This window comes from Rhinolophus sinicus, linkage group LG04, assembly GCF_036562045.2.
Source record: "Rhinolophus sinicus isolate RSC01 linkage group LG04, ASM3656204v1, whole genome shotgun sequence".
NCBI lineage: Eukaryota > Metazoa > Chordata > Mammalia > Chiroptera > Rhinolophidae > Rhinolophus > Rhinolophus sinicus.
The window spans coordinates 184,017,183-184,036,058 of NC_133754.1; the positions used below are offsets into that span (position 1 = coordinate 184,017,183).

General features: G+C 49.2%; 1 protein-coding gene across 2 annotated transcripts in view; it reads left to right on the forward strand.

Annotated features, from left to right (window-relative positions):
* Positions 1 to 434: 434 nt before the first annotated feature.
* The window catches only part of HMCN2 (hemicentin 2), a 136,589-nt gene continuing 118,147 nt past the window's right edge, over positions 435 to 18,876 (forward strand). For both annotated transcript variants that reach the window (XM_074331183.1, XM_019728852.2), the window contains exons 1-4: positions 435 to 942; positions 14,753 to 14,823; positions 16,012 to 16,170; positions 16,990 to 17,112. In XM_074331183.1, the coding sequence (XP_074187284.1) occupies positions 693 to 942; positions 14,753 to 14,823; positions 16,012 to 16,170; positions 16,990 to 17,112 (603 nt within the window). In that variant the 5' untranslated portion in view covers positions 435 to 692. The remainder of the gene's footprint in view (positions 943 to 14,752; positions 14,824 to 16,011; positions 16,171 to 16,989; positions 17,113 to 18,876) is intronic.

Consider the following 18,876-nt stretch of genomic DNA (forward strand, 5'->3'; position numbering starts at 1 on the left):
TGACTCCTTCTAGGGCTGCAGCGAGTATTGGAGGAAATGACAACGATGTGAAAACGCTTAGCACATAGGTGCTCAACATAACAGTGCTTGATTTAGTAACAGTAATAAGTACAACTGGGAAGCACAGATTCCCGTGGAAAGAAAAGGAGTTGGAATTCGTGTGTGTGGTGAGGCTGGCGTTTAGGGAGCTGGTGGAGGCAGCAACAAAAGCCAGGGCCCCACTGTGGCCAAGCCTCAGGGTCAGTGGCCAACGCATTTCCCGCTCCCTCTCCCGCCCCAGCTGCAGTGCGCGCGCGCCGAGCAGGCACAGGTGTCCGCTGCATCCCGTGCGTCCCCGTGCCTCGCCGCCTTGGCCGCGGCCTCAGCTCCCTTCTGCCGGCCGCCCCGCGTCCTCCCCTAACCTCGGGTCTGGACGGGCGAGCCGCGGGGCCAGAAAAGTTTGAGTCACAGTGGGGGGAGCGGAGGAGGCGGGGCCCGTGACCCTGAACGGGGTGGGCTCTAGGACCCGCCTCGGGCTCCCAGCAGGGGGACCCCGCCGCGAGCCCCTGTCCGGAGCGCGCCGGCCGCTGCCCGACGGAGCGGAGCGCGGCGCTGCAGCTGCGTGCTGGGTGGCTGCTGGCGCTCGGGACGGTCGCGCACGCCACGACCTGCGCCTGCACCGCAGCCGCTGAAGCCAGTCGGCGGCGCTCAGCATGATGTCCCGGGAGCTGCTCCTGCGGTTGCTGCTGGCGGTCTCCACCGCGGCGGCGGCCGGCGAGCCGGACACGGCGCTGCCCCAGACCGCGGGGGACGCCACCCTGGCCATCGTCTTCGACGTCACCGGCTCCATGTGGGACGACCTGATGCAGGTGATGGACGGCGCCTCGCGCATTCTGGAGCGCAGCCTGAGCCGCCGCGGCCAGGCCATCGTCAACTACGCGCTCGTGCCCTTCCACGACCCAGGTAGCGTCCCGCGCGGCCCCGCTGGGCGCCCCGTCGCAGCGCTCACTGGCCCGGCCGCCCGCGATTGCGCCCCGGGCTCATCTGGACGCCCGAGGGCTGCGCGGCGGCCGGGCGGGGGCGCCTTCTCGACGCGGTAGCGCTGCCCGACCCCAGACACCTGGGGCAGGCCTGGCGGCCGCCCTTCGCTCCCCGGGCACCTGCTCTCCTCGTGTCCCGCGCCGCTCGCCTTGCCTTGTCAGGCGAGAGACGGAGAGTTGGATTCAAATGCCGTGCAGTCACCTCCTGGCTGTGCGACTTCAGCAAGAGACCTCACCTTCCTAAGTCTCCCTTTCCCAGGTTATGAAATGGGCTGAGAACTGCCTCCCAAACGTGCTGAGACGTTGAAATGAGGCATCGTGTCCAGGGCCTGACACGCATGAGCCTTTGAGGGGTTCGCATTTTTACTTCTTCTTAATTCTTAGAACTCGCTCTCAGCCTGGGCTTCAGAGGCCGAAAGAGCCCGCAAAGGCAGACGAACTCACCCCTGCCGCGTCTTGGCCCCTCACTTCTTCTCTCTAGGAAAACAGCAGATCCCGGTGGCAGCTTCTCTGTTCTCACTGCCGCCCCCCCACCCCCCGCGCCCCCAGCCTCACACTTCTCCCCAGCAGGCAGCACCTGCTCCCCTGCAACCCCTAGCTTTTCAGCTCTGTATTAGAGGCATACGCTTGAAAAGGGTTCCTGGGAGACCCCATTGTGGGGAGTTGCGGACAAACAGCTGCTGAGTACGATTCCTAAGCTTCTGAGTAGCAGCACATTTTCTCTAACGTTTTCTAATGACAAAATTCAGTTATAGCACAATGAACATCTTGTGGTCTATTTCTGTCCGTGGTCTAGAACCTATGATTACTATTTTACTCGGCTTTATCACATACCTTGCCATCTCTCCACCTTTCTATCCAGAAGGATAGCTTTATAAAGCCAAATAAGGAAATGAAAATGGCAGATTCCTTGCCGAATCGTACAGACAGGTGTTCTTTGCTGAGGAAATGCAGCGGCCCAAGGCTGTATGAGATGGTCAGTCCTTTTAGAGGAATTTGTCTTTATTCATCACGACTGCATCACAGATGTTTCAAAGTGGGCATCGGTGGGTGTGACACTCCCAGGAGGTCCTCAAGCTGAGTCTGGAGGTCCTTCAGCTTCCAGGATGTCTGGGTTCCTTAGGGCTCTGCAGCTCAAAGCCCAGAAGCCGGGGGTATACAAAAAGATTTCTGGTAAAGTCAAAAAGACAGCTCCCACCTCAGGGTTGGGGGTCAGCGAGGTTGGGGGAGTTGTGAAGCCAGGGGGTGTGAGGTCTGCCCCAGGGCTTCAGCTGAAACACCAGCATCCCTTTTTTCCCTCCAACTCTCTCCGTTTCTGGATGATTCTTGGACTTCCGGTGACATCACACTGAGAGAGCCTAGAAACCATCTAATCTACCCCCTCCTCTTACAACTGGAGAAACTGAGGCTCAGGACATGGATGGGACTTACCCAGGGCCACCTGCCAGGGTGATGTAATTTCTGATTCATAACCCGTATTTGTTTCTAAAAGCTTGGCTGCAGTTGCAGGGCAGCATAGCAGCCTGTTGGAACCAGACGTCGTGTCCTGGGGCCCAGGCTGGGGCACCTGAGGCTAGTCTCATTGTCCCCTTTCTGGCCATCAGCTTCCAAAAGCCTTTCCAGCCCCCAACCTCTCCTGTCCTCTCTGGGCGCTGAACGAGTGTGCTTAACTTTCACTCCATCCTCTAGGAAACAAAAAACCTGACCCCCCCTCCCCGTTTCCCTACAGACACCCCCAGGTCCGGGCATGGAGGGGACCCCAGCATTAATTGAGCTCCTGCTGTGTGCACAGCCCTGTGAGGCTCTCAGTGTGAAGGGGGCAGGGTTCACACCCAGGAGCTGGCCGCCTGCTGGGGCCAGGCCAGGGGAGAGTAGAAAGTGTCACCTGCTGGCTCAGGTACCAGCTCCTGACAGCGGTCAGCGAGGGAGGGGCTAGCTGAAGGCTCTCAGAGGAAGCAGCCTCGGAGCAGGGCTTGAAGAACTGGAGTGAATGTTTATCAGCCCGTGACCTTTTGGGGTGGAGGTCTCCCTGTGCTCCCTGGGTAGTGGCTGATAGGTAGGGACAGGTGTGTGTGGGAGCCAGGGCGGAGGAAGAGTGACATGGGAAAGTAGGGAGGGGCCAGATGGGTCCAGGCTACGAGGCTTTAGAACACTCAGATTTCCTTCTATGGGCTGTGAGCGGGGACTGGAGCTGTGGTTTAGCTTTGGCTGCGTCTTTTGAATCAGCCAATGGAATTCCCTTTACTGGAAGAGGAGCCTGAGAAACAGGGGTTCCAGCTGATGGTTCAGGCCCCCCAGGACTGCCTGCTGGGAGGGCCCTCTTAAAGGAAACCCCCATCCTGCACCCCAAGGACCAATTTTTGCCGGGCAAATATCCGGGGTTCTGAACAACACATGCTTGGAGATAAACCAGGACCGGTGCTTTGGAAATAGTTTTTAAAGTGTTTAAATAAAAAAAGTGGAATAGTCCCAAACTGGAAATTAGAATTTTGCTAATGGTTTTATTTTGGCCAAAAATTTAGGTTGTTTTCAGTTTTTCTCTATTAAAATGTTACAAAAGGCACCCTTGTGTGTAAATCTTTGCGTCTTTGATTGGTTTTTCCGTAGGATTAAGTTTCCCAAAGTGGAATTCCTAGGACATTTTTAATACACGGAGTGGGGTAGGCGACTCTTCAAATTACTTTTCAAAATGTTTTGGGAGTTTAATCTTCTACTAGAGGCATCTGAGGGGCTCATTTCAGAGCAGCTGCTCCTAACACTGCGAATTAGGATAAAAACACTCCCCCTGCCACACACTCAGATGGAAAATGTATCTTCTTGTTTTAATTGCTAATGAGGTTCAGTACATTTTCTAGTGTCAGTAGATTTTTTTTTTTTTTGGGGGGGGGCTGTGAATTTCTTCTTTGTAAATTGTCAGTTAATTTGCTCATTTTTCCACTGTGGTTGTAATTGTTTTCTTATCAGTCAGTATGAGGACTTTATATTGATGGTATTAACTGGGTTTTGTTATTTGGTTAGTATTTTTCCTGGTTGTTTGCTTTTTAGTATTGTTTGTGATTCCTGGTATTCTGAAGTTTTAAAGGTTTTTGACTTTCTCCCTTTGTAATTTCTTCACTTTCATGCTTAGATTCTTTTTTTTTTCTATCACAAAATCAGTTAAGTACATACATGTTCTAGGTTTTCACTTTTTCCCCCTCTTTTTAACCTGGAAACTTTTTTAAAAAATTGGTGCATGAGGTTAAAAATCATCTAATGTGATTCTTCTAGAATGGGAAAATTAATCGTTCCGGTGCATTTTATTGAGTAATTCTTTTTTATTCATTTGGATCCTGCCGTCATCCCAAATTACTTTGTTAAGAATTTATCTGGGCTTTCTATTTTGTCCCCCTGTCTGACAATTCTTCCCCCAGGAGCACGTTATATTTTATTATTTGTCTTTAGCATACGTACTAATAAGGCAAACCCTTCCTCATATTCTTTTTCCTTAAAAAAAAATTTCCCAGCTGTATTAAGATGTGATTGACACATACTGTTGGGTTTGTTTAAGTTTGTAAGTGCTGACTTGATAGACTTATAAAATGTAAAATGATTACCACCATAGTGTTAATTAACCCCTTCATCACATCACATAATTAATTTTTCCTTTTTGTGGTGAGAATATTTAAGATGGACTCTCTTGGCCACATTTAAGTTTCTGATGCAGTATTACTAACGATAATCAGATAATCACTATTCTGTACGTTCGATTCCCCAGGATTTATTTATCTTATAATTAGAAGCTTGTACCCTTTAACCAAATCTCCCCATTTCTCCCAAGCCCTGGTAACCACCATTCTACTCACTGTTTCTCTGAGTTGGGTTTTTTTTAGACTCCACATATAAGTGAGATCATACAGTATTTGTCTTTCTCTGTCTGACGTATTTCACTGAGCGTAATGCCCTCAAGGTCCACCCGAGTTGTAAACAGCAGGATGTCCTTTCTTCTGGCTGAATAATGTTCCGTTGTGTATATGTACCGCCTCTTCTTTATCCATTCCTCAGTCGATGGTTAAATTTTTAAAAAATAAACTTAATTTTAAACCAGCTTTACATTTACAGAATTATTGCAAAGATAGCAAAGAAAGTTCCCCAACACCCAGTTTTCCCTGTTACCAACATCTTACGTCATTATGGTACATTTATCACAAACAACCAATATGGATATGTTTTTACTAACTAAACTCCATAACTTATTCACATTTCCTCAGTTTTTCCTTAATACCCTGTTTCCCCAAAAGTAAGACCTAGCCTGACAATCAGCTCTAATGCGTCTTTTGGAGCAAAAATTAATATAAGACCCCATATTAGATTAGATTAGTTTGTACCCAGTTTTATATTATAGGAAAGTAATACCAGGTCTTATATAAATTTTGCTCCGAAAGACGCATTGGAGCTGATTGTCTGGCTAGGTCTTATTTTCGGGGCAACACGGTATCCTTTTTGTGTTCCAGGATCCCACATTACATTTAGTTCTCATGTCCCCTTAGGTTCCTCTTGGTTGTGACAGTTTTTCAGACTTTGTTTTTGATGACTTTGACAGTTTTGCCCAGTATTGCTGAGATATTTTTTCTGTTGTGATTTGTCTGATGTTTTCCTCCAGTGGGTTGGGTAATGGGAGGAAGACCAGAGAGGACGATGCCATTCTCATGTCCTGTCAGGGTACATGCCATCAGTGGGACTTCCCACTGTGATGTTGACCTTGATCACCTGGCTGAGATGGTCAGGTGTCTCTATTCTGAGGTGACTCTACTTTCTCCCTTTCCACACCGTCCTCTGTGGAAGAACGCCACTCTGTGCAGCCCACACGTAAGAAGTGTGTTCCATTTATTGAGGGTAGAGAATCTCTACAACTTTTTTAGAATTCTTTTGCCCAAGAAACTTGTCTCTTCTCCCACTTATTTGTTTATTCAATCCTTTCTTTATATGTATATTACTATGGACTCGTGGACATTTATTGTATACTTTGGGTTATAATTCAATACCACTTTATTTTGTTGCTCAAAATTTTCCATCTTTGGTCTTTGGAAGCTCTTTCAGTTGGCTCCTGTGTGCCTTTGACGCACCTTCATTGTAGTGTATTTTTAAAAAAACACTCTCTTATTTTCTGACATGACTCGATGTTCCAGATTCATCTATTTCCTGCCCTAGTCCTAGAATTAGCAATTCCTCTAAGGAGCCCTGGTTCCTTTTATTGAAAAATGGTATTAGAAACCAGGATCTGAGTGCTAGATATTCTTGTTGCTACTCAGATGTTAGAGTTTCTAGAGTCTTGGCTGGCAGAGCAAGGAGATATATGTGGTATGTATAACCTGTGTATACTCATGTATCTATATCTAAAAATATTTCCATATGTAACCATCTGTATTAAGCTGAACATGAATTTACACTGTTGTCTCTAATTGATTAACATGTGGATCATTCTCCCCTCCTACCCTGGCTTATCGATAACTTTCCAATTTAACAGTGACAAACCTGGCTTCCACCATCCACCATCCCTTCATGTAATGGTTCCGTTCCAGCACACACATATATGGCTTTGGCATTGTTAGCTCACACCGCCTGAGAAACAACGTTTTAACTGGAGTATAGTTCTTTCGCCTTGCATCTTACAGACTCTGCTCATTTCCAGAGTTACTTAGGCCAGAACTTTATTCATATTCTATTTATTCAACTTCTTCATTTTCAAAACACTCTTGAACATTTCTTGTTTCCAATGACAAACAGAAAAATGTCATCAAATTCCAGAAAAAATTTCCTACCATGATTTTGCTTGGAGTTGTGTTAAGTCTTGATTTTGGGAAAAACTATCATTAAAAAAATTTCAATTGTTTCCACCTAGGACCCATGCTTCTTCCTTTGTTCATATATTTATTTCCTTCAGTAAAGATTTATAGATGTGGTTTTTTTTTCTCCGCTCCTTTCTTTTTAAAATCATTTCTAAATATTTTGGTTTTTTGTTACTATTTTGACCAGGAATTTCTTTTCCATTACATTTTTTGCAAATGACTATTGCTAGTATGTTGGAAAGCAATTCAGTTTCATATATTTATTTTGCTTCCAACTTTCCTACTGAAGTTTATTATTTTTTTAACTAGTTCTAATTTTGGGGGTAATGTCTTGAGTTTTCTCGACAAGCTCAGCCTGTCCAAATTATAATGTGGAGAGTGCCAAAAATAATGTATACACATTTTAAGAAAGGAAAAGACTATATTAAAATTGTAATACGTACTATATACCGATAACAAAAGATGAATATAAGTCATGTGTATACATTTTTTTTGGCATCCCCGGTATTGTCTCCTCTTTCAAAGATTTCACTGGTTTGAAAGGGGACATGGTGTTCATGAGCTAGGATTTCCCGGAAACTGCTAATCTGTGGTGGCTGCAGCCATTCTTGTCTTGCTTCTGATTGGACACTGTTGGGCGATGTGGGCTCTTATTTGTGTGTTTCTTCATCAGGTGAAGGAAGATGCTTTCATTCTTCATTTACTAAAGGTTGGGGGGAAAAAAACCCCGAAATCCAAAAACATAACAAACCCAAACAGGGATGGGTGCTGAATTTTAGCCATTGACTTTCTGGCTTTGTTGAGATGTTCCTAAGATCTTTCTCCTGTTGACCCATTGGCGGGATTCCTTCGTGCTGAACTCTTTCCACATTCCTTGCATAAGCCCTGCTGGGTCTCCATGGATGTTTCTTTCAGATACAGCTGGACTCTATTTGCTAGTGTGTTGTTTAGGAGTTTTGCAGTATGTATGATCAGTAAGTGACTCTTGCTTTGTACTTTTTTGTAAGTTTTAGCATCCGGGCTTAGCTCTTTCAGTTAATAAATTATTAAGTTTCCTCCCAAACTTGCAAAATTAATACATGCCTATAAAATATTCTAATAATACTACTCTCAAGAGATGCAAACACTTTTAATAATTTTGTGTCCTTCCAGACCGTGTGTGTGATTCCCTCATATACATTTATACACATACTTTTGTATTATGTAAAAAATGGGATTATGCTATGAACACTGCTTGCAACTTGCTTCCCCCCCTGCCCCCGCCACACAATATACTGTAGATCTGTTTCCATGTCGGGAAATACAGGTCCACCTCACTACTTTTAATCACTACATAAGATGCTACAAGAGGAATCTCAATTTATCTTATCTTGATTTATCCAGCCATTCCCATATTGTGGAAAATAGGTTGCTTTCAGTTTCTTTACAATAATAAATAGGTCTTCAGTTTTCTGTACATTTGCAAACATACAGAGGGTGCCAAAAAATGTATACACATTTTAAGAAAGGAAAAAAGAAAAAACTATTAAAATTATAATACTCAATATATGCCGATAACAAAAGATGGATACAAGAGATGTTTGACTTCTTCAATTACACATTGCTACTGTAATTCAATTCAACTTCGAAAAGTAATGCATAGCTAACACCTCTTAAAATGTATATGCACTTTTTTGGTGCCGCCGGTCCTTACAGGCTAGGCTCTCAGAGATGTAATTGCCTTATTAAAGCATAAGAGCATCTTCAATTTTGGTAGCTATCACCAACTGTCCTCCAAGAATGCTGTACCATCTCACCCTCCACCAACAGAGTATGAGATGGCATTTTCCTCACACCCTTGTGGGCATCTGGGGACATCACTCTTCCCTTTTTTGCTCAACTGATCAGTGAGAAATGATGACCGTTTTAATTTGCATATGTTTGATCGTGGGTGAGTTTGAGCATCCTGTCTGGGTCCCGAGGTACACCATCAGCTTTCCTCAGGTAACAGGTGCTTTTAGTCGGTCAGGAGTGACGATGCAGGCAGGAATCCCCTGTGAGCTAGGGTGGCTCTGCCTCCAGCTGCGTTCTTTGCTGTGTGTGCGTTTACTGTCACCCTGGAGTGGCATTGGCAGGAACCAGCCTCTCATCATGAACTAGGTACAATCGATCTTGCTCTGAGGGGCAAATGCAGCCCTTTGGCCGGGCCCCAGTGCTTCTCTCCTTGGAGGCCGGGAGGTCTGAGCCATGAGCTGGATTAGGCACCTCTGTCACTGTAATGGCAGCTTATCAAAGGGCAACATTCCTGCCTGGGCTTTACAGGCATGAGTTTGTGCAGGGCAGGGGTGTGAGGGGAGACAGCCTGGGGTGCCTTTGAGAAGAGCAGCAAGGTAAGGACACAGTGGCTTGGAGGGTGGAGGCTGCCCAAAGAGGCTGGGGTGGGCTGGGTGTGTTGGGTCGTCTTTACGTCATGAATCTATCCATCATGGTAGACCCCATTATTGACTCACTCAATAGGCACCTCTTGAGAGATTACCATGGCCGGGCAGGGTGCCAGCCTGCCATGGCCCCTTCAGTAGCCAGGCCACAGGCAAGGGCCAAGTTCATTAGCCACAGTGTGGTCGCATGCTGCTCTGAGAGGTGGGGAGAAAGAAGTGGCATTTGAGTTGAGCTGGAGAGAAATTGGGTGTGTGGGAGAGGGTCTGTACAAGACGGGGAGGTGGGCAGAGGGAACAGCAGAAGCGGTGGCTCTGAGGCTGGCAGGAATGTGGGTGGGAACATGTTCTTGGAGAAAGGGAGGAATGGCTGACATGGACATTCTAGGCAGAGCCAGAGTCCACTGGATGTTCAGGGCAAGTGGCCCTTATGAGGAGGTGCTCAGAGACATGGGTTCTGCACTCCTGGGCTCCAAGGAGGAGGCTGAAGAAGGTTCTGGGGCCATCGTGGCTCTTTGGACAGAGCCACTTGCGCGGTTGGTTTTCCTGCCCTACCATGTCTGCCCTCGGGAGTGTCTTCAGGGGACTCCCCCAGACCTGTGCTGGGAACTGGCTGGACGTCATTTTCTCCAGCCCCTGTCTTTTAGAAATGGGAGAACTGAGTTCTGGAGAGGGGATGCAGTTTGCCCACAATGGTGGCAGATTGAGGGACCAGTGCCGCTGGAGGAGCATGTATGCATGTATCCAAAGGTGGCCCCGGGATCCAAGCCCCATTTCTGAGAAGGAGAAGGAAGGGCAGGCCCTGGGAACAGTCCTCGATGTGAGGTCTTTCCAAGACTGGACCCCTAGTTCCTGGCTGTGGTCTTGACCAACTCCATCGGGCCACGTGAGGCTGGGTGAGGGGCTGGAGCGCCACCTGGGTGAGGGGCAGGGTGGTGCCACGTATGTGTAGTTCTCATATGTCCCTGAGGCTCCATCTCCATCTTCCTTTCGTTGAGTGGAAAAAATCTGCCTCTGAAAGATGATTTCAGGCCAGGCTTCTGGAGCTCATATGCTCGAGGGTGGCAGAAATAGAGTCAAGGTCATGGGTTTAGTCATTGCTGTGGCCAGCGGGCTCTGCGCTGAGGGACTGCACGCTACATCTGCCCAGCTGTTTGGCAAATGCCCTCCTCCAGTCACGAAGCCCCCTCCCCTCCAGGATCAGGAATGAGGGACAGGGGTACAAGTTCTGAGCAGCTGCAGCTTCATGGTGGTGGAGAGCTTGGATCTGGGGTCAGACAGACCCAGTTTTGAATCCCATCTCTGCTGCTTCCTTGTCATAAGACCTTGGGCAGGTCACTTTACCTCCCTGGGCCTCAAATTCTCATCTATAAAATGGGGGTAATAAATAATAGACTTCATAGGTTGCTGTAAGGTTTTTCTGAGTGAATGTATGCCAGGTGCATAGAACAGAATCTGGCACTTAGTAAATATTAAAATAATGGTAGCTGCCATCATCATCATCACCACCACCGTCATTGTCACCATTGTGTTTAGAAGCAGTGTAGCTAGTGGCAAAGGGCACAAGCTTTGGAGCCAAGCATGTACATTTGGACATTGTTCTAGGTTGCGTGGCGTCCTCACAAAATTCACGTCCTTCCTGGAGTCTCAGAATGGGACCGTATTTGGAAATAGGGCCATTGAAGCAGTAATTAATTAAGATGAGGTTATACTGGAGTGGGGTGGGCCGATACGACTGGTGTTCTCCTGAGAAGAGAAGAAACAGAGACAGGCCCAGGGCGAGGGCCCTGTGACAGCCAGCAGACTTGGAGTGATGATGTGTGTACAAGTCAAGGAACGTTTTATCTTGCCAGCCAGAACCGTGACCAGAAGCAACTCCCTTTGACTATTCTTGTCCTCTCCTGAAACAAAGCACCACCCTCAATCCCCACTTCCCCAAGTAGAAAGCACCTAGGTCGTAGAAGAAGGACAGTCTTCCAACTGCAGCACCTTTCATTTATGATAACCTGTTTCACCAACTTCATTTTCTGCTGTTGCTGTGAGGGGGACAACACATGGTTAGCGTAGCACTGGTCCAGCCTTGGGAACTATCGGGGTTGGCTGACATCGCTGACAGATCATGACGTGGGGGGACAGACTCACAACTGGGCACTGTGGACGCCTCCCTCAGTTTCCAGGCCACAAGCCGTCACTGTTGATTCTTGAGTAGGGGCCACGTGAGCAAAACCAGGCTCGAGGGGCTGCGGCTCCCCATTGGCACGTAGTCGGATTAGAGACAGGAACATCTGGGGATAGAAGGATAGTTATGGAGTCACTGATTTTGCATCCAAAGTCTTTACAAATGGCTTTGCCTTTGACCCAGCTATTCTGCTTATGGGAATGTATCCAAGGAAATGAAGTAGTGCTTACATCTAATGGATATAAAGACGTTCTTAGTAACATTGTTCATTATAAAACTTGGAAACAACACAAGATGGGATTGGGCAAGTCCATTATTAGAGATTTATACAAAGGCGATACTTTGTAGCCATTAAAAATGATTTCAAATGGAGTATTTGACCTTCTGGAGAGACGTTCACAGTATGTTGTTCAGTGAAAAGAATCAAGTCAAAAATAGTATTTATTTATATTTAATAGAAATCCTGCTTATAATATTTTGCATTTATGTAAGAGATATGTTTACAAACACACATAAAAGCTTTGAAGGTTATATATAGAAATTAAAATGACCATTTTGGTTGGTAGAATCCCCTTCTGTTTCTGCCCGTCAGGCATTTCTGTGTACAGTTCATGGGGAGCAGTTCTCAAGAGCTCAGATTCTGGAGTTGTACAGACCTAGGCTCTGCTGGTTACTGGCTGTGTGTCTTTGGGCAAGTTACTTAACCTATCTGGGCTTCCATTATCTCCTCTGTAAAATGTTCCCAAGACTTGGACCCACCAGTGCCAGGGAGGATTCAGTGAGCTAATAACAATACTCAGGAAGCATCTCAGCACATGGCCTGGTACTTAGTAAGTGCTTAGTAAATGTATCTCTACCAAAAAATCTGCCAAAAAAATGTGCACAAGTGGACACTTTGGTCAACGTTGCTCAAGCAGTAGTTTGCCATAATCAGAAGTGTCTGGACGCTGATGGTAACCACTTTGAGCACCTCTTGTAATTGCAGAAGTCAAACGTGACTTGTATTCGTCGTTTGTTATCGGTATATACTGAGTATTACAATTTTAATAGTTTTTTCCTTTCTTAAAATGTGTATACATTTTTTTGGGCACACTCTGTATATGTTTTTACAATGAACATGTATTATTATGTAATAAACAAATAACAAACGTTGAATGAAATTATTGCTCTTCTCAGTCAAACCAGAATCTGAGGCCCTCATACTGGAGCAAGGCTGTCTTTGCCTGTCTGTGTCGTGTGAGACCGCTGGTTGGAGCACAGACAATGCGTGTTCATATCAGCAGTGCTGGCTCCCATTCGCTGAGCCTTCGCTCGGTGCCAAGCTCCCTGCGAGGTATTTCCCTGCCTGGCTTCACTGAATTCTCCCAGTGATGGTTCTCGGCTAGGAGAGCTGGTGCTGTATGCCTCGTATGACAGATGGAGAAACTGAAGGTCGGGACAGTGAAGTAAGCTCTGAGAGGCCCATGGCTGGTGAAGGATGGAGCCAGGATTCCAAACAGATCTGTCTGAGGTCAAAGGCTGAGAGTTTGGCTGAATTCATTGCTGCAGAGTTCAGAGAAAGGGGGGCCATGAGGAAGGCTTGCTAGAGTCCAGAGCAGGCAAGGAAGGGGGTGTAGGATGTGATAAATAAATACAGAACAGAAAGGCTGGGGTCGCCAGCAGGTGACTTTTAAAGCGTATGGCAGAAAAACTGGTGTCGAGACTCTATTCCTTGATAGTTGTGGATGATTGCTGGAGAATTCCATGGGTGCCCTTTCTGAGAAGGATCCAGGCCTGCTGACCAGTTGCCGAGTATGGGAATTTCTTTTAGGGTGACTGGAATTTAGAATTCTCGAACTAAAAATAGTCCATTACTAGATAGAGTTCACCATAGACTGAAATGAACTATTTTCCTAAGCAACCTGATGTCCACACAATCTTGCAAACCCCCCATTAAGCACATGTCCACATGGTGAGTTGGAAATCTAGCCCCGTTTTCAGTCTTGTGTTACATAGCTGTGGCTTTCAATTACTGCTATTAAAAAAAAAAAAGCTTTTTACTAGAAAACATTTCAAATATATACAAAGTAAGCAGAATGGTGTAATGAATTCCCACATACCCATCACCCGGCAAAAAGAATGCTGCCATTGCTCTTTCATCTATACCTCCTCCCACCTGCCACCCCCCACTCATTTTTATAGTTCTTTTCTTATGAGGTAAAATTTACATACATTGAAATGCACAAATCTTCACATTTCTGACAAACGGATACACCCGTGGAACCCACATTCGTATCACAATACAGAACACCTCTGCTGTCTCAGACGGTTCCTTTGCATCTCCCTGTCCTCCAGACAACCTCTGCTCTGGTTTTTTTCACCTTCGGGGAATTCTGCCTGTTCCAGAACTTCCTATAAATGGAACCACATAGCGTGCGCTCTGGTGTCTGGCTTCTCTCTTGCAGCGTGACGTCTGTGAGATTCGTCCATGCGGTTGCCTGTATTGGTAGCTTGTTCTGTTTCCTTGTGAGTAGTATTTGATTATATGAGTATACCAGAGTTTATTTATTCATTCACCAGTGATGGACAGCTGGCTTCTTTCCAGCTCTGGGCTATTATGAATACAACTGTTGAACATTTGAGCACAAGTCTTAGTGTGGACATATGTTTTCATTTCTCTTGGGTAAATACCTAGGAGTGGAAGGACTGGATCATATGGTAGATGCACGTTTAACTTTTTGGAAATTTACATTTGTCTTCCAAAGTCGTTGAACCAGTTTGCATTCCCACAAGCAGTGGATGAAGGTTCCAGTTGCTCTGTATCCTCGCCAACTTTTGGTGTAGTCAACCTTGGTCATTTAATTCTACTCTTTTTAAATGAGCTAATACATGGGGGGAGTTTCTGGAAGATTTTACTCTTCTTGATCAATCAGTCTGGTGTCCCACAGTTGCTGTGAGGTCCAAAACATTATTTGCTTGATTATCTGTTTGTCTTCCCAGAATTCTCTTCCCAGGGAGGTTCCTCAGGGAGCCATGGTCACAAAAGATGGGGAACTTCAGTGCTAAGGGTGGAACCGGGACTTTGCCCTCTGGCTCATCGCTGCACTGCCCTGGAGCGCTGGGTTCCTTAGGAGCAGGGTAGGGGCCGAATGGCCTGACCCTGGCAGGCCTGGAAGCTGCTCCCTAACCACGTCCTGTTTTGTGGGGTTCTCTGGGCCCAGGCTTCAGCTCCTCTCACTTCTGGTGGCAGGCACATCGTATAGCTGCTGCCCCAGCCCGTGGAGGCCATGCACCTGGGAGTCCAAACCCACCTGGACCCGTCTGTCTCCCCTACAGATATTGGCCCAGTGACCCTCACGGCGGACCCAGCGGTGTTTCAGAGGGAGCTGAGAGAACTCTTCGTGCAGGTGGGCTGTCCTGCCCCAGGCTGCTGGCCCTCTGGGCCGTTCTTCCCAGTCCCTGCCAGAGGCCAAGGTCTTTGCTCCACCAGAGACCAAGGTGGTGGCTTCCTGCCACTGCCAGTACCTGTTGCCCAGCTCTGCCTGTGGCCTGCATCCCAGCTGGGGGGTCCCGGAGATTCTGTACTTCCTGGGGTTCCCTCCTTTATTCAGTAAACCAAGTACCTACAGGAGCCCCTGTGACTGGCACATAGTAGGTGCTTATGATTTAGTGAACGGATGGGGGCAGAAGGAGCATGTGGTGGCTGAGAGAGGTGCGAGAGGGTTTAGTAGTTCAGACCCCGAAAACGAGGCCTGAGACTGGGTCAGACACCCCATGGCCACACTGACCACCCTGGTTCAGCATCCTTCCCCTGGGTCCTTCGGCCACTGAGACCAGCGGCTTCTTGAAGGCAAAGACCCCACCTGTTGGTCTAGTTCACTGCCAGGTCCCCCAAGGCCCAGAACGGGGCCCAGCACAGACAAGGTGAGTGTGGGGGCGTGAGTGATCCCAGGACAGAGGCGTTTACTGAAAAGGTACCACGTGTAGGTCCTGCTGCAGGGGCTGAGATACAAGCCTGGGTGAGACGGGCAGGCTCCCTGCTCGCAGAGACTCCCCGCTGCTGGGCAGAGAGGGGGACATGTGTGTTTATTTGGGATCCGCTCCCAGGCAGGTTACAAAGGGGATTTGGGGAGGTGGCTTTGGATGCTTTCCTCTGCCCAGAGCCCACTTTTCCTTCTCCTGGCCGCCCCTTGACCCCCAATCCTCCGCGCCTCGGCCGACACGTGGCTTCTTTGGGGCGTCTGTTACATATCCCCGTGGCTCCCACCCCTCCTCCCCCACTTGTGACACTCATCGCAATGGTAATTAAATCATCGCGCTGTACTTACTAATGGAGAGTCCGCCTCCCATACCAGACCCCATGGGAGGCGCTGTCAGTCGGGATGGGTGAGTGACGGGATGGTGCGGCTCGTCTAAAGCTAAAGTAGGTTGGATGCTGCATCGTGTCTCAGGGGAGGCTGTGGCTGGGCCCTGGATGGGCAGGACAGGGGCAGCGCAAGGAGATTGCCTCCTTCCTGTGGGTTTTGGCGGGATCCCTGGGTGGGCGCCCCCTGCCCGAGGTGGGCCGCAGCCACTGACACGCCCCTGTTCTCCAGGGAGGCGGTGACTGCCCCGAGATGAGTGTGGGGGCCGTCAAGGCCGCCGTGGAGGTTGCCAACCCGGGCTCCTTCATCTACGTCTTCTCGGACGCCCGCGCCAAGGATTTCAACAAGAAGGAGGAGGTGCTGCGGCTCCTGCAGCTTAAACAGTCGCAGGTGAGCGAACCCACCTGGGGTCTTAGTGCGGGGCCGCCAGGGGGCTCTGAGGAAGCTGGGGTTCCCAGCACAGGCAGCCCTGAGCCCCTACCTGGGGAGCGGAGGCTGGGTGCTTCTCATTCCGCCTCCTGGGGGCCAGCCCTCAGCCGCCAGCTGGTCTAGTGAATTCCAAATGTGTCCTCATGCTCTAGGGCCCCGCCGACCAGGGCTCTCTCCTCCCTGAGGAGGCTGTTTTGATACCGACCACACCATCCTCGCCTTTCTTACCTTGTCAGCGTCCGTGCAATTTATCTTCCTCCTGGCATCACCTCTGCTCCCCGTCTCTGCTGCAGACACACGTCACCCTTTTTCTGTTGTCTCAGGAAGACGCGCTGGGGCTTTTGCTTTCCTGGGAGGGGTGGGGGAAGGGATGTGCAAGGGGAAGGGAGAAGGGCTGTCCGTTGGGCATCCTATGATCAGATCTCAAGGGCTGGCATAGCTTCTCTGGTCTCCCGTCTAGAACAAATTCAGTTCTTTTGACTCTGCAGCCTCCAGGGGCCACTCGGAGCAGGGCTGATTTCCACTCCCTTCTTGAAGATTTAACAAAAGCTCCATTTTTTGAGCACCTACTGTATTCCTGGTCCTCTGCTGACCCTTTGACCTGCACCAGTCCTGATCCGCGCGGGGTGGATCTTCTTACTCCCGTTTTACAGATGTGTCAGCTGAGCCCAGAGGGAGGAAAGGGCTCGTCACGGTCACTCTTCCTTGGTTTCGTCCTTGCTACTCACACCTGGCTAGTAGCCGGGAAGCCCTGAGCCAGGCTGCATATCCTTTTTCCAGGTGGTCTTTGTGCTGACGGGGGACTGTGGTGACCGCACGCATCCTGGCTACCTGGCCTACGAGGAGATCGCTGCCACCAGCTCTGGGCAGGTGTTCCACCTGGACAAGCAGCAGGTGACCGAGGTGAGCCTTAACCGACCCGACCGTTCTGCATCTCATGGTGACGGGGTCGCTGTGATAGAGGAGCAGTGCTGACTGGTCACCCCGGAGCAGACGCAGGAAGTGTTGTGCTCAAGGCTTTATGTCACTGTCTCACCAAACCGTCCTACCCTCCTACCCACCCCAAAGGCAGGTGCTACGGGTTTCTTGATTTTGCAGGCAAAGAGGCTGGGGCTTGAAGAAGCACCCTGGGTTTTAGCCTGGTACCACTGCTGGTCTGGCTGGCTGGATGGACCTAGCAAATTTGGCAGAACTGGGGTGTGGGATGAGCTTCTCCGCAGAGTCAGGGAAGCCAGGCGTGGGTGGAGGAGCGCTGGCAGCCGCCAGCTTCAGGCTGTGTTGCTGGGACAGGAAATCCTGCTTAGGGACTTGCAGGCTGGGGCTTGCTTGGCCCTGTGGCCCAGCGTGCAGGGCTGGGGATGGTCTGCATTTGCTCAGCCGGCGCTCACCACGTGTGTGCATCCTTCCCTTGTTCTTGGACCAGGCCCTGCCCTTCCTCTCCTCCAGGCTCCATTGGCCGCTCCCTCAGGGCTCTGCCCACTTCTCTCTGCCCTACATGTCCTTTCCTTCTCAGGAGCCACAGGCATCCTTCCAGGGAAGGGCTAGTAAAGGTTTCACAGCCATCTCCCTAGAAAGAACAACATCGCTCATTTCCATGGCGTAAATACTCCTGCCTGGGCTGATTTCAAGCTGCCATCATGAGCTCACTGAGCAGAGTCGGGAAGCCGACTTTCTTGAGCCCGAATGAGCTGGCACCAGCATCCCACTGGATCCTCCTGAAACAAACATGACCGTGTCCCTCCCATCACCCCATGGAGAAGGTCCAGACCCTGACCTGACCTCTGCCTCTCTGGTGCCATGGCCTGTGTCCTCCCCTTGCACATTGCTGCCACTCTGTTGGCCTCTTTGCTGTGTCTTCCGTGTCCCACGCCTTTCCTACCCCAGGGCCTTTGCTCATGCGGCTTGTTTTCCCTCCCCGCCTCCTCTGGCTGCTTCTCATCTTCCTAGTCTTAGCTGAAATGCACCTCCTTAGGGTCACCTTCCTTGATTTCCCATAAGGACTGAGTCTCCTTTCATATCCTCTCCCAGCTCCTCTACATAATGGTAATTTTACAACTGTGCAATTATTTAATGTCACTAGGCTGTGAGCTCCCTCAGTGCCTGGCCGTTATGGTTCCCGTTTGCTACTGTATCCCCACAACTGTCACAGCCACCACCACATAGCAGGTGCTCGGTAAATAACCGGGGAGTGGACAACACAGGGCCCCTTGCGCCTAAGTCCCTGGGAAGAGGAAGGCAAGAGAGGGCCCGGCCGGGAGCCAGCCCTGCTCTTACCTCCTGAAGACAGTTTCGTGAGTTGTATATTTATGGACTGAAGAGAACGGTCCAGGCCATGTTTAGATTAGCGTGCCTTAACTCCCTGTTGACAGATGGCGTTTATGGTTCTCTGTGACACATTAGGCTTTACTTTTTGGCATGTCTGCCTATTCTGGCCCTGAGCCGGCCAAGTGAGCGTAGAAAGCATTTCAGAGCACAGGGATGGCTTAATCCTGTGTGTGTGTGTGTGTGTGTGTGTGTGTGTGTGTGTGTGACCTATTTGGGCAATTGCATAGGAACTGGGTTCCTGGCAGGGGCAAATCAGATGGCAGGGCCGCTGGGCGACTTGGCGGAGGATGGCTTGCCCAGGTGTGGGGCTGGGCTCCCCTGTTCTCTCCCTTGAGGCAGGGA